This window comes from Symphodus melops (genome assembly GCF_947650265.1).
Source record: "Symphodus melops genome assembly, chromosome: 8".
Classification (NCBI taxonomy): Eukaryota; Metazoa; Chordata; class Actinopteri; order Labriformes; family Labridae; genus Symphodus; species Symphodus melops.
Window position 1 is genome coordinate 17,875,641 of NC_136698.1, and position 15,611 is coordinate 17,891,251.

The window sequence follows — 15,611 nt, forward strand, 5'->3', positions numbered from 1 at the left end:
CCTACAGCGGGCGTGTTCGTTTCTGCTGCCACATTTTCATTTTCTGTGGAAAGGTGAGCGAAATGGAAAGGAGTTCTCTCTTTTTAGGTAAGAAATCTCGTCTGATTCGTTTTTACTGCATGCCTGATTCACATTTGCCAACAGGTGTTAGTTAAAAACACACGGATGTAGCCATGAAGCTTCATCGGACAACTAAAGCTTTTTGGAAGAGGGTAAATGACAGAGTGCCACCCATTAGAACAGGGTGCAGAAATCCATAAATGATTAGTCTTCCCTCAATCTATTGATGCTGCTGGTCATTGAAATAGATGGTTACAGGATTGTGAAGATGTTTTGAGAGTTAAGATATTAACAAAAAACATGCACCTGTCATTTAACATAAGATACCAATTAAACTCTCTATTTTTACATTAGCCTTCCTTTTTGCCCTTAAGATGCAAGTCCTCTGTAAATAAGATGATTTAGAAATGAGATGTTTTTTTTCTTCTTCTTCATGTTTAGTCCTGACAAGATGTTTTTTTTCCAACAGAACATGCTCAAATTATCAATATGGTAAGGCTATGACAGAGCACTTAATGTCTGTTCACTTGGGCTTTTAACATGCAACAAGATAAAACAGGTGGTTAGTGACCAAGGAGAGTCACATTTTCTGTTAATCTGGGTGCTAGTGTAGGTATATAAAGTTACACGGAGGCAGTTGTTGATAGAATTTAGAATGAAAATGCCATAATTCACCTGCTATTCATGTCATCCGTATTTTCTTTACCCTTGTATGTCTATGACCCAGCTCTTTATCAGATGTTTTGATAGGTTATTATCTCCATGGAATATGATCCAACACACTAATCCATCAGAAGTGACAACAGCCTGTGCTCATGAGTCAAACTAGTTTGAGAAATAAAGGAAAAGGCTGTTTAGATAATCAGTGTTTGTGTTAGACAACAGGATAGTGGAGGTTAAAGCCCTGTGCTACTAGAGGACTTCATCACATCACAATCATCCCTTTCTTTTGAATTAAATCCTTCAAGCTGCAGTCATGCAATCACCTGGATATTGTTTAGTTGTTCAAAAGGCTGGTGATCAGCTTTTTGCGAGAATCAATCGAATGATCTCCATTTGAATGAGGACCAATGGACTGTTACTTGGATCAATCGAGCTCCTCCGGGCTGTCTCCCTAATTGCTTCATCAAATTAACATTTGTCTGTCAACTCTCTCTGTCTGGTTTAGCTATATGTTTTTTTCCTGTTGTTGTCTTGTGGTAATCTTTCCTTGTCAAGTGTTCTGATTGTCCTGGTTGAATCACACCACTCTTCTTGGAAAGGGTGCAAATTGGTTTTCATGATGTATAAATTAGTGCTTCTCTTAAGTGAAACCTGTCTGTACCTCCTGAGCCGAAACAAGCATTATGTTCCCTTGACCACGTACAATACATATTTAAAATAATGATTAATTGTGATTCATCACTAACAAGATGATTCATCTTATCTATTAATACTTATACCCTTAATAAGAACACTACAGTAATGTTTAATTGCGACATACTGTCAGTCTTCCTTTGAAATTCCTCGCTAATGAAAAAGAAGGATCACAGTCTACACAGATACATAAACTACACTTTTAGAGTTTTAATTACACCAGAACTGAGGTTCTTATATAATTCATGATGTGTAATCATTAGTTGAAGCAACACCTCTCACATTGATAACCCTTGAGCTTATTTATTGATGTATATGGTTTTGGGGTCCAAAACAAGTTAGTTTGTGTAGATGAGGATTGTTTTTTTTGTTCATACATCATCATCAATCTTTATTGTTATAGCAGCAATTCATAACAAGTGTTATCTCAAGACATTTCACAAAGAGCAGGTAAAAGATCTTACTCTGTTAGTTAATATTATAAAATAGCAGGTAAAAAGACGTCAAGTCCCAGGCTCATGAAGAAACTGCAGTCTACTGAAACTGCGCCAGGCTTGAAAACTGGATAGGGGGAGGTAGGATAAGATGCAGAAAGAGAAATAGGGAACAAGGAGGGAGGGAGCACAATAGGTGTCTTAATCAATGCTGATGGTTAGGTGGCAAATGCACTTCTTATATGGAGAGGAGAACACACGCACACATTCTTACACTGCTGATGAAGCAGCAGGAGTAAATTCGGGTTAGGTGTCTTGTCCAAGGGCACATCGGATGTGGCTGCAGGAGCTGGGGATCAAACCCTCGACCTTCCGGTTGAGAGACGGCTGACTCTACCAACTGACCCACAGCTGCCCCCAGCTGTGCAACCTGTGGTTAGACACAATCACAAAACACACTGGCGAAAGACATAATGAAGCAGTTTCAGTACTGGCATGGAGATCGCCTGCATGCAGTCTATGGTCGTGACCCAGGATATAAATGTCATTAAACCCTCCCTTCAGTGTTTGATCAATTGTCCTGAGTGTTGGCCTCTCACATCAGCTCACGCAGATTTCTCATGTAAAGATTAAAACGGGGCTTGGCAAGAAAAATCCTGAGTAGAGTCGGAGTGAAAATTTGGCTATTGGTTATCACACATGCACCCCATTCTGGGAACTTCAGGAAGTGTTCAGGAGTTTTGACCAAGTGTGAAAACAATAGCACATTGGTTCAAACTAGTTACAGGAAAGGATTTGGAGCTGAGTGGCTGCTTATCCTTTAAACATGTCAAACACTGATTTGTGCAACAGAAAGTGTCGCAAAGTGCACACATTCACATGCCACTGATGTGTAGATGATAGCTATTACTGAAACTCTGTGTGGTGGAGTTCACACAAGGACGCATTATATAGTCAATTTCACCTCCTTTTCCTCCAGTTTGTTTCTTAAAGATAATTTTGCATAACATAGTTCGGGACCTAAAAACAAAAACAGCAACTGGAATGACTGATGCCTTTAGCTGCTGATGTTTTTTTTCTATTTGCATGATTTTGCTTTAATACTGTAACATATTTTCATTGTGTTTAGGTCCCAGTTTATAATGTCTGAAGCACATCTACTGCACAGGCCTTTTGAAAATGACATCTAACCTACCTGGCTGTCCTCGTGAGGCCACTTTACCTCCCAATGATTGGAGCGTAACAGCCTGCTCTCCTATTAGCGCTGTTGATCATTACAGAGTTGATGCGTCGGAGGTGTTGTGTCATTTTCTTGGAAGGTCATCACAGCAGTGGGATCCCTTTGAGAAGTGTCTTTTCATTAACTGAAGGCTGCATGTCATGGCATGCCTGGGCGCTGTTAAAGGCAAAAAGCCTAATTGCTGATAAAAATCATGAAGTAAAATAAGCACAAGCAGAAAAAGAAAACGATAGATGATATTCTTAAGAAGGAATGGTGCTCTTTGATACAGCTTCATAAAATACATATACCGTAAGCATGCCGACAAGCCCTTGAGTGTTCCTTGTTAAATGCCACACTCAGGCGTCCAATTAATTGATCTAATCAAACTAAGGTCATTCAGAATCTATGGCGATAAACGTACATAACATACATAAAGTTTAAACTGTGTTACTGTTGTTGAAGAATAACTGATTATAGATACATGAAATGATCATATAATTAAAATACAATTAAGCAAATGGATGCCTAACATCATTCATAATGAATGAAAGCTAAGACAAATAGTAAATTATATTTTGTACATGTACAGCAAGATATAGATAAAAACAATTAATTCAGGAAACATAACATTTGAAATTGATGACCGTGTTTATTGAAAACAGAAACATTATACATACAAATATAGTAGAGCTCCAATTCTCTTAAAACATTCGAGATGAGTGTTTCCACAATGTGTAGGTTGAGTGAAAAATAGTTTCTGTGTAAAATACACAAGGGTTTTTTTGTTGTTTTTTTCCCCAACCGGAAATAGAGGAGACGAAGTCATGATAATGGAACGAGAGGAACATGGCTGTGGGTGAAATAGACTGAGCTGGCAAAGTGCAGTGGGAAAAGTTTGTTGTTTTTGTTGTTGTTGTTCTTTTACTTTCTATAATTGTCTTGATGGAGGATATCCCAGCAAAAAAATGAAATTTGAATGAGCAGTAGAAGAAGCCTGATTAGATCCCATTTGTTACCCAGGAAAGATAGTTCTAATAAGACAGCAAAGGGTTAACATCATGAAACGTTTTTATTACATTGACAGTTTAACCACGTTGTTGCTTTGACCAAGAAATCTCCACAACTATTATAGATATTACCATTTACTTTGACAAACAATATCATGCAACCATTAGGATAATAGGAGTCCTCTGGTATTCACTTTAAAGTGTGCTCAAATAAAGGAGCATCGTCACGTTGTCTGATTGACAAATGTACTGTAGGTGCCAATATTGCCAAAAGGACAGCTTGTAGGGGATTCAGACTGAAGGTACAAAAGGAAATGTATGACAGTAACCCTGGAGCAGTACTTCCTCTAACCTTCAAACAGGCACCAGAGAAGTATAGATGGTTGTATATTGCAGTGGCCTGATTACTGTTATGCACCACATCACACAAAGAAAGTTATAAATCTACTGTCCAGTGCACTCAGTATAATACAGAGTTTCAATTAGCCCTGGCTGTATTTTGACAGAGTCATTTACATATGTCTATAGGCTACCATAGTACAATAACCCACAGCATGCACCGTGACTTCAAATCATTTATTACTCCATTGTTAACACCCTTGAGTTGTGCATGTTTATTCTGTGCCCTTCTTTCTCACTGCATAAAGCTGGTTAACTCCACTTGGTGATATTATAATTTTTGGCTTTATCTACATTTATTGTTGCGATAGGACAGTGGATAGAGTCGGAAATCCGGGAGAGGGAGAATAGGAAATGGCATGTTGGAAAGCAGCCACAGGACGGACTCAACCCGTGACATGGTGCTTGCATTAACCACTACGCTCGCAGCGCCCTTGTTTAAAAATATTAAGATATCCAGCATGAAATGTTTCCTCTTGATTTCCTATTGGACTCAAGAAGAAGTCCTCAGCATTTTTTCTGCATCGTGTCTGAGTTGCCTGCACTTTGCTACAAACATGTTTATTTTTAGCTGGACTCAAACTGTACGCCTGTCTTCTTTTCTAACTCATTGCCCCTCATTACTGTTCGATTAGGTGACATAGCTAACTCTTCCTGACATATGTCTTGCCGTTCATCAGGTTGACGTCCATGTTGAGGGCATGATGTGTTACAAAAATATGACGTGGGACCAGGCACTTGTGTGGGCTTTTGGGGGGCAGCAGGTGTTGGGCAGGTTGTTCGTGCCTGCCTGAGCCTCTCCTTCACTCTTCATTAGTAACCTCCTAGACACCTGGCTGTCCAAACTAGGGCGTAAAAAGCAACTTGGCCCCTCTAATATCAAGATTCAGTCAGTTTGTCAAGGCTCAGATTCTTTTGCCAGGTTTTTTTTTTTTTGACAGAAGTTCATTGCAGGGACCACACAGCTGTGTGTAACACGTGAGCAGATAATGGCAGCTAATTAGCCGAGTTACTGTATAGCAAACATCAGTCCGTTTTTTGGGAGTGTTAGTTTTTCAAGCTTGTGTAAAGAAACCAAACTGTGGACTACAGAGGGGGCAGCTAAGGCTCAATGTTTTGGTTTGGCAAAGCAGTGTGGGAGTTTATTAGAGCTCTGGGGTAAAGGTCTGTGTTAGTACATGTTGTATGGGTATGGTTGGACTAATGGGTCTGATAAATGGTTTGAAACAGTGAGAAACATCGAGTCTGGCTCTGTCCAAAGGAAAAACTGTTAAATGTTCAACAGACATAAGTAAGAGTGATATCAATCTTCTTATGGAATTCTTGTCGACAAAGTAAACATGCAAACTTACAAAAATATCAATTACTAACTTTGTGTGATTTTTTTAAAAACATTTTATTTCCCATTTCTGTCTGAAAGAGGCTTTTCATCTTCTCTTTAAGGCATGTGGTTAAGCAAACTAAATGTATACTGTCCTTTTTTTTTCTTGTCTTTTTCCCTCCTCATGTGGCTCATACTTTTCTGAACTCAACATCCTAATATATCAGCCAATCACATTGGCACTCCTGTTCAGCCTGTTTGAAAACATAATTTACAAAATGGATTCAATCAGCACAGGATCAATAGGAGTTCTCTTACATTTCTGAGACAGAGTGTGTCCTGCCAGGAACCGCACAATGCACAATTGTATGGACAAATCTAATTTTTTTTGTAAATGTATATATTACTGGGCTTTCTTTAAATGAGTCTACACTGTATGGATGTCATTTTTTGTGCAGTCAACAAAACTGTCGAGGGCAGAGCTTGGCTGCACCAGCTGTAAATTGACTTAGTTAGAAGGATAAGGGATAAACTTTATTGATCCCCACTAGTGGAAATGTAGTTGTTACAACATCTCAAAAACAGGAATATAAAGAGCATCAATGACAAGAAGTATAAAAAACAGCTTTAAGCATATTTACATTAATTAAATAAATAAAGAAAAAATACAATAGAATTAGATAATACCAGACATAAACACTATTTACACTTTACTTACTTTACTTACTTTAGGATTATTATACATCAGAGTCATGTGGTGGCGTTGTAACCGCAGTGCCTTACTCTCTGGTCTCCAGATGAGCAGAAATATCACCATATAGCATCAACTCTTTGAGATGAGGGAAGTTAAGTATGTCAAATGTAGTCAGCAAGGTCAACTGATGAACTGCCATAAAAAATCTCAAATTGTGCTTCAAAATGATATATACTGTGTTTGTTCATTTCTTGCACGAAAGATCCTAAATACAGTATATGTCTGGCTTTAATTGAATAAAGTTGTTTCTGTTATCAAAGTTTGCTTGGTAAACTTGCAAAGAAAAATGTGCCAATTGGATAATTCACAACAAGCAGCAAATATACCATTGTTATTTTACTACCTCGTAAAGTTTGAGTGGCTTGTTTATACTCACTGCTCTCACAAAACAACATTAGCATGCGCCAACCTCCAATTTTCCTGCCTAACTTGTCCCCAGCTTTGTTGCATTTTATATTTTTCCTCTTCTGCTTTGGTATTGCTGGTTTGTCCAAAATCTGTGTTTTACTTTTGTCTTCACTAGAAGTTGTATTTTGGTAGAATTTAATATCCAACATTTGCTCTCCTTTCAAATTTGTCTCCATTAGCTCATGAGAGAAACATGTGTACCTTTTAAACTAGGAGCATAATGAATGATTGTTATAGCTCACTGCCAACACCTCTTTGCTGTGAGGTGTTGGCAGATAGTGTTATGATTTTTTTTAATGTTCTTGTATTTTCTTTGTTTAAGTGTTCAGACTTAATTTTCTGTTTTATTAAGTCTTTCTTCCTTAAAGGCAGGGTAGGTCATTTTCGAAAAATAGCATAATTTTGAAAGTAGCATTCCCTCAGTGCGCTGTCTTCACCCATCCCCTCCCCTCTGTGCTCCCTCAGTTATATACACAAGCCCCATTGATCCAGAAGTGGACCTCAGCTCATGCTTTGAGAAGCCGCTCACTGCAGTGTTCAGTTCGGGACGGAGCTCAATGTGCTCGGGGTCAAATGTTTGACAATGGATTTTGAAGATGGAATTGTTGTCTAATATGTTTTTAAAGACTGGACGAATGATCCAACTAAACGGCCCAAAGTGTCATTCCCATATGCAGGGCTGCACTGCTGACTACTGGCATACGCGATTTTGGATCCCACAAGCGATTAATCTCGTCCTCCTGCTTGTCCTCTCTCCTACTCAGCTCTTTGCTTTGGTTGGGCAAAACATAAAACCTTAGAATTAGTTTTTTTGTTTTATTAGTATTGACGATGGGCACAAAGCAGCACTTTTGTTTAGTAGTTTGTTTTCCTCTTCAGCGCAAACCGGGTGACGTTTGTTTGGGCGTTCCCCTTGATGCTGACTGTATCTACGGGATAGACAACAAGCAGGGAGACAGGGAGGCATGATTGGTTCATCACATTGGTACCCTGTGGCAGACATTGGCCAAAGTTTGTACAAGCGTACAACTGCTACAGATGACTACTTTCCAACTAAAATCTTAAAAAAAGTTGTCTGGAGAAAATTAACAACCCTCCCTTTGTCTGGTTTCTCTCTATTTTCATTTCCCTGAATGTCTTCATGTGTCTGCTTACCCCTTTGTCTATTTAGTCTCAGTACTGATGTACTTTCCCTTTTGTTGTCAGTTCATACGTCTTCCTACCTGAGTTCCAGAGTTTCCTAGTGGCTGTTGGTTTTCTTGTTCTGTATTTTTTGTTGGATTTGTTTGTAAGAAAGTGAGTTTTTGGTTGCCTTTTTTAAAAAATGTTTTTTTTTCGGTTAAATTCTGCAATAGGGTCCACCTTTTTGTTTTTCTTAATTACCCTGACAGGTAGCACATTCAGAAGCTTTTTCCACAACAGATTCTTGCTTAACCTATCAGTTAAAGATTGGTAAAAGAGCGACCTTAGTCTTCTCATTTATTTTAAACCTAGTAAGCTAAGTCAGTTAACCTTGCAAGGAAAATATTTTTTCAATTCTTTTTCAATTAATATAATAAATCAGATTCTGGCTGATTTTTTTAAAATGTTTTCATAAACAAAAACAAAAACAAAAAAGTTCTGCTGCTTCTCAATCTAACATATGCAGTTCTGTTGCTTTAACCTCAGTCCTCATTTGATTTTAACAAATCCAGCAGTGCGGTGATTTCAGTTCGAGCTCAAACGTTGACATGTGGAGGTGTAAAAGTTGGCCTCTTCAAATCAGTGTGTGGCAGATACTTATAAGTAATATAATCATTATCATCATCGTCTGTGGTCATTACCACCTCATTCATATTAGCTGTCAACTTAATTTAGTGATTCAGCTTTCTAATTAATAGCTCTCAGGATGTTTAAGCAGTCTGTTGGGTTTAAAGCTGAAGCTCAAAACTGTCTTATAGTTTTTACTCTTTCATGTTATACAGCTGTAACTGCAGCATCCTCTCTTTCCTGCTCAATATCTTCACCACACACACTATTTTGTGTGAAGCATTTTCTCTCAGTGGGATTGTAAATCCCAGAAATATATTATTGGGCCATCTTAAATGTTGAGGGCTCGATAAAGTTATTGCAGGAGCAGCAGGATGGAGACTTTAGAAGTATTTCAGATGGTAACTTATGATGTGCATGCCTGACTTCACATACATCCAAATCCAACAACTCAATGTTTCTGACACATTAAAAAGAAGCTAAATTAATAAAATTCCTCTCCCTGTCTTTCCTCTCTCTTTCTAATTGCACCATTAAGCACAGTGCTGCTAGTATAATATGATAATTTGTTTTGAGGGATGCGTTACAGCTTATAATTGACTCTATGCTCATAGGACAGTTAGAGATATTGGGCCATTGCCTCAGAGGCTTCGCTGAACAAATTCATACTAACACAGAACCTTGATGTCTTCAGGTGTTTGAGTGATGTAGCCACATTCCCATAGTCAAGCATATGGCTGGATGTCTGTTTGTGAATAGTTTGAATAACATTGCTTTATCTGGTCTGCACTGTGGATGTTATAGAAACGTGTATCTGTAGCTCTTATATCTATAAAAATATCTTCACTTCTTCATAGGGGTACAAATACATTGGTAGAAGTTATGGGAAATCAGCATCTACCCAATTTTCCATGTTGGATTGTGTTTTGTCTTAATGCGAATTCCATATCTCATAAACAACCCTGAGGATATTGATCAGTCATCATTCATACAATTCATTAAAAAATGCATACGTACTCTTCTCTGAGCATATATAGTATGATGAAGATTATTTTAGGTGAATCTCCAAACTAAATTAAATGTTTGTCAGCTGTTTCTGATGTCTAAGATTTATTGTGTACATTAATATGAGGTCTCTCTTATTTTTTCTCCCTTTATATTCCATGCTCCCTCTTCTTCCTGCAGCACTATGCTGAGATCCCGGGTAGCCTTCCCACCATGCTGGAACTGGGCTCATATTCCGTCAGCTCTCGGTCTCTGACAGAGGACCACAATGCTTTGGGCTTACGTCAAACCCCAACAGGGCCGGAGTGTAGTCTGGGCATGGGGACGATGTGCGGTAGCAGCACCCCGAGGCAACACATACTTCCTTCGTCCCCAGCGGACTGTGAGGACTGGCAGAAACATCGTGCAGGACTGGCCGGTGTGTCTAGCCTGTTTCCTGAGTCCCTCCTGGAGCCCCAAAGTCTTTCAACCAGCTATGACACACTCTACCTCCCACAAATGTCTGGCCACACACCCTCTCAGCACCCAAATCGCCTGGGCCTAACTCTGGATGTGGGCTCCACTTTTGACGTTGGAGGGGGACTTCTGGGAGTGGATGGAGACTTGGCGGTCAGTCCCAACATGATCAAGAGACGAAGGGGAGGCCTTATTGAGCAGAAGGACATTGTCAAAGCCCACCAGGCTCACAAGATCCAGAGCACACCGCAGGCGCGGCGCAAGGAGTGGGAGTGAGTATAATGCTGAACAAGGGAACCCTGGCTCTGGTTTCTTACCTGCTAAATACCTGAGCTTTATCCTAAACGTAGTCTATATAGAGGGATTTTTTTTGTCAGGTCTATTGGTCTTAAAAGTAAGAAGTCCACAGCAACACAGCAATACACAACAAAGGCTTTACCATTTTTAGAATTAAAAGCCCATGTGTTTTTTAGTTCATTCAAGTCAAAATGTGATTTTTACAACGTCACAGTACACTGATTTTTTATCATTATACTACATATAGTACACATCTGTTGTACTGTAGATAAGTCCTCTGTGAACCGACTTTGAATCATTCATTCTTTAAATATTCAATAGATAATCTGAGAGCTGTTTGTTAAAGGGTCTGCTTGAGGCTGGCTCCAGGAACTCCGGAGATTACAACCACACCAAATTCAAGAATTATCGTTTTTTGCAGCCTGGCAAAATGAAATAGGTCTGATTAGTTGCAGTCATTAATGGCAACAGTTTTTAACTGTTCCATTTGGATTTTATAAACAATAGTGTTATTTATAGCAGACATGAATGACATGTGGGCGTGATGTAACGGTTTGTCGATAGGCTTAAAAACCACTTCAGTCCCATCTCTCTGACTGTAGTTAGGTTGACTGAATGTTAGTGAGAGACAACCTTTCCACTGCTACTTCTGCTGATCAGTCTCCAGACTCCAATGCTGACGTCACTCAGGTTTCTTCCATTAAGGTTTACAGTCTCTGCTACTATGTTGTTGTTTAATATATATTCCTTCATCATCTGCATAGTTAAAAAAGATAAAACGTTGTGTGCTAATTCACTTTTATGCCACGTGCATGTGTGTGTGTGTGTGTGTGTGTGTGTGTGTGTGTGAATTGGTTTCCTGCCCCGTGGTGCTGTTGAATATCTTGGTGATTATAGCTGTGATGCCCCCCTCTGCTTCCCCATTAAAGCTGGGGCTTCACCTCTAGTGGCGTTGGCACCCTCTGTGCCCCCTACCATCTATCCTCACCACAGGTACAGGATGCTACATCTCAAGCTGGGTTATGTCTTTAGCTAAAGACAAAGGCCTGGAGAATGTGACTGCAGAGAGAAAGTAAGCAGGTAGATGGGATGTGGAGAAGAGATAGATGACAAACAATAAACGCTGCCACGAGGATAGAATAGATAAAATGTGGATTTGAAATGCTTTGCAGAATGAGAAGTCTTTCTGCTGTAATTTGCTCTTGATGTTTGAGGCCATGTGATAGTAGTATTGATGTGGTCGATTACTAGACCACCAGGCCTGTTGAGGTGCTTGGCCACGGACCAGATAACTATTCTCAGCACTGCCTAACATAATTATTTCAATACTACGTGACAGATGTCCGCCTCTGTTGCTGATAGGAAAATGAACAGAGTAAGTCAGGATGCATTACAACCTTGCACATCCACCTCTCTGGCCCACTTAGAGGCAAACCCCCAACCACCTGACAAGAGGATGGAAAATGAGATGTTGCACCTGAGCAAAATTGTGCACCTGCTGTTTTTTCTTAATGGAAATTATTCTGGATTTCAGGCTGAGCTTGAACACTTTGTCATGGAAAACAATTAGCTTTTTTGCTTGGAAACACCTTATATGTATAGGTTAATGGTGTTATAATTGAGTCCAGTATTATGTTAGTGCCTTAGTTCAATTAAATCAGGCAATATGTTTTTACAACACGTCTCATTCGTAGTCCCTCTGTGCAGCATTTGAAAATGAAACAACACGCTAACCTCTTACACGTTACCCACCACCACATTACAATTTGCAGACACACTTCTGACAACGACCCTGAAATCTTGAATTCACTGACTCTCTTAAAATGTCACATTACCTAACATATAATTTTCAATGTCTCAGTTATTTCCAGATAATCTCTCACTTGCTGTCAATGTTGTGATTCGCTAGGAGGATAAACGCTCTTTTTGAATGCCGCTGTGACCTTTCCTCTTGCTACCCCCTGACATTTAAACTTCTATATAGTTTTACACAGCTTTAACAGATACTTTGCATTCTGCATTGCATTGTGTTGTTTTGTTTCAGAGAACAGGGTCAAACAAAACAATTTCCCCAATATATCGCGAGGATTAAACAGAACTACAAATACGAACGCTGATATAGGATATATATTTTTCGAATATATTGGGCAAAAACTAAATTACATCAGGCTAACTTTATGTATCTTTACGGACCCCCCTGTATGTATTAAGGAAACATTATATTCCTTAAATCCAACACTCCCTTAACATCCCCTCTTAAGTTTATAGTTTTTGAATTATAACCTCAAACCATTATTTCAGTAGTTCTTTTTTCAATTCCAGTCATTCCTTTATTTCTCTTCCACAGTGATATCTGCTTTCTGTGACCTAATGTGTATATCCTCTTTGTGGATAATAGGAGATTTAACGTCTTAGAGCCCCTCTCTTTGCCTATTTATTATATTATATTATAATGATATGTTTGTACGGTATTTCTTTATGTTGGGAAAATTCTGAAAGAACTACACAGAACTACATTCAGAAGACACGCTTAAAAAGCTCACCATGCTGGGGGCGCCGATAGCTCAGCGGCAGCGACTGCGCGCGTACCATGTTGCAAGGCCTTGCTCCTCGCGCGGGCGGCCCGGGTTCGCGTCCGGCCTGTGGCCACTTTCCCGCGTGTCTCTCCCCACTCTCTCCCCCTTTCCGACTCTATCTGTCCTATCAATAAAGGCAAAAAGGCCAAAAATAATCCTTAAAAAAAAAAAAAAGCTCACCATGCTTTGTAACTAAAGCAAAAGCCTTTGTGCGTGTATTTGTCGGTCAATGGGAAACATTTGTAGTATTTAACACATGTTTCTCTGGATAAGAAGACATCCTTTCGGAAGAGTTTGAAGAAATAACAGTGTTTAGAGTTGGTGTTAATGACAGTAATCAGTCACAATTGATCAGGCATTTCCATTGCATCAGGAGTCAACCATGGTCACAAATAGATTGATGCACTAAAAATGTTTTGGTTTCTGTTTTGCCTAATCTGTGTGGGTTTTGTGACTAGCTTTTGTGTATCTATTTATGAGAGTAAGATACCCTAAAAAAGAGATTAAAACAATGGATATGCTTAAACCAATGCATTAGAAATATTTTTTTGCTGTAAAATTGGCCGGCTTGGTTGTAGTTCTTGGTGCCCTAATGTTCTTCCTGTAGTGGTCTGATGGTTGAAGCTCTTCCTGAGCCTCTCACTTCAGAACTGTTGTATCAAATAGCTTCTTCTCTGCTCCAGCTGGACAGTGGGCCATTACCAAGGCGATAATCCATAATTATAATAATCTAACAGAGGAGGATTTCCAGTGTGCATGTTTTGTTAAATTGTGCAGGACTAGAATCATCTGTTGAAGTCAAGACAGAAGCAGTCAAAACAAAGCTGCTTGCTGTGTGGGAGTGTGGGTAAATTAAAATATTACAAGTCAGCATACGCTTAATCCACGAGTCATTAACTTAATTTTCAAATTGGGACAGAGCAGACTCTTGGAAAAAAACTTTCTAGCATACACAGAAGGCCTGTTTCCTCTTAATAGCGCTTTACATATACATTGGATGACTAATGTATTCATGGAACAACAGGTCATCATTTGGTGACAAGAATGTGTGTGTATCTGTGTATGTGTGTTTAAAAAGAGAAGGCCTAATGTCAAGTCTTGAATAAATCCCTTGATTTGACTCACTTTACATCATCTGAAGTCTGATGTCGAACCTGCATTTGTGCGCTTGTCATCTTCAGCCCTGAATAACTCATCTGTCTGAGGGCTCTTACACACTGCTCCGCTCTGCTGCTGCACATTTACTGCAAAGGGATGAGCGATTAATGAGACTAAAGTGGTTGGAGAGCAGAGAGGATACAAAAGCGGTTCTTCACAATCTCTGGTTTAGCCAATTGAACAGTAATGACTTAAGAGACCTCGTCAAAAAAACACTTTTCTCTCTCTCTTCACAAACGAAACAGACGAAAAAAAATAAATTCATTGTTTGTTTAGAATAACTGGAAAAGTGTATTGGAAAAATTACGGCATTTTCAAGCGTGGTCGTTAATTGTTTCACAAAAATCGATGACTTTGCTGTTATCACATGTATACTACTTTTTTCATGGTCTGACATTATACTGTCCATGTGTTGATGTCGCAATTTGGTAGCCATGCTGACTAGCAAAGCACACATATGAACACCCACACACAAACGTTTATATCAAATACTGCACACGAAAGCCATATATCGAGACATGTCGAATCAACACGTCATGCAATACATTATTCTGTAAATGCAGCGGACCTAGAAGACAGTACATCGTCATTGCTGCAGCCATCGCTGTGTGTGTATATATCTCTGTTTGCATTGTGTAAGCGATGGTTATCTTTGCAAAACTGGCGTCCCGTCAGGGCAGACTGTTCTCGGCGGGGGAGTTTACAGACCCGGACACACTGTGTGTTCCTCATTTCTTCTGATCACAAACTGATTGAAACACTGCCTCTGCTGCTGGCCATCCATAAACTGTCTTCCTGGCTCCATTGCTCACAGCTGCAGCTGGACAATTGCCTGCTTACAGTCGCGTTAGTGTTTTCACTCCTTTCACACCAAGCCGAAGCCTCATTATTTATCCGGCAATAAAAACACCAGGGAAATTTTCTTTTGGGTTTTTATTTAGGTAGAAAAAGTGCAGCAGGGTAGTGAAATGGGGCCTTATTCATACTTTGGTTTATCACAAAAATACTGTAATTGAAAAACTGATGACATCACCTTCAGAATCACTTTGCGTAACTGCTATTTGCGTTTGCTAAATGCTGAAATGATAAAGTAATGTCTTTTGAAGATAACATTTATCCTTACATCAATCTTGTGGATTAGATTATTAAAGTACTGTATTTATAAATGGCCATTTTTTTCCCTTAATTTAAAAGAAAAAAAATCTAACATGGTGCAGTAATTAATGTTTAAGATAGGCAAAGTGTTGTCAGTTTTTTTTCCTACTGTTCACCTTCTCCCCAAAAAATAGAAGTTGTATTTATAATTCTACAAAGAGGTCATGGTGTGTTTTTATAAACCTGGTAAGATATTAGCTCAAAGGTGAATTCAAAATACATCATCTTAATTGTCACCTTCTCTCTTTTTTAAA

General features: G+C 39.1%; 1 protein-coding gene across 1 annotated transcript in view; it reads left to right on the forward strand.

The window, feature by feature from the left end:
• The window catches only part of cacna1ea (calcium channel, voltage-dependent, R type, alpha 1E subunit a), a 90,136-nt gene continuing 74,525 nt past the window's right edge, over window positions 1-15,611 (forward strand). Inside the window, exons 1-2 of the mRNA XM_079350473.1 lie at window positions 1-87; window positions 9,896-10,443. Of these exons, the coding sequence (XP_079206599.1) occupies window positions 9,929-10,443 (515 nt within the window). The 5' untranslated portion in view covers window positions 1-87; window positions 9,896-9,928. The remainder of the gene's footprint in view (window positions 88-9,895; window positions 10,444-15,611) is intronic.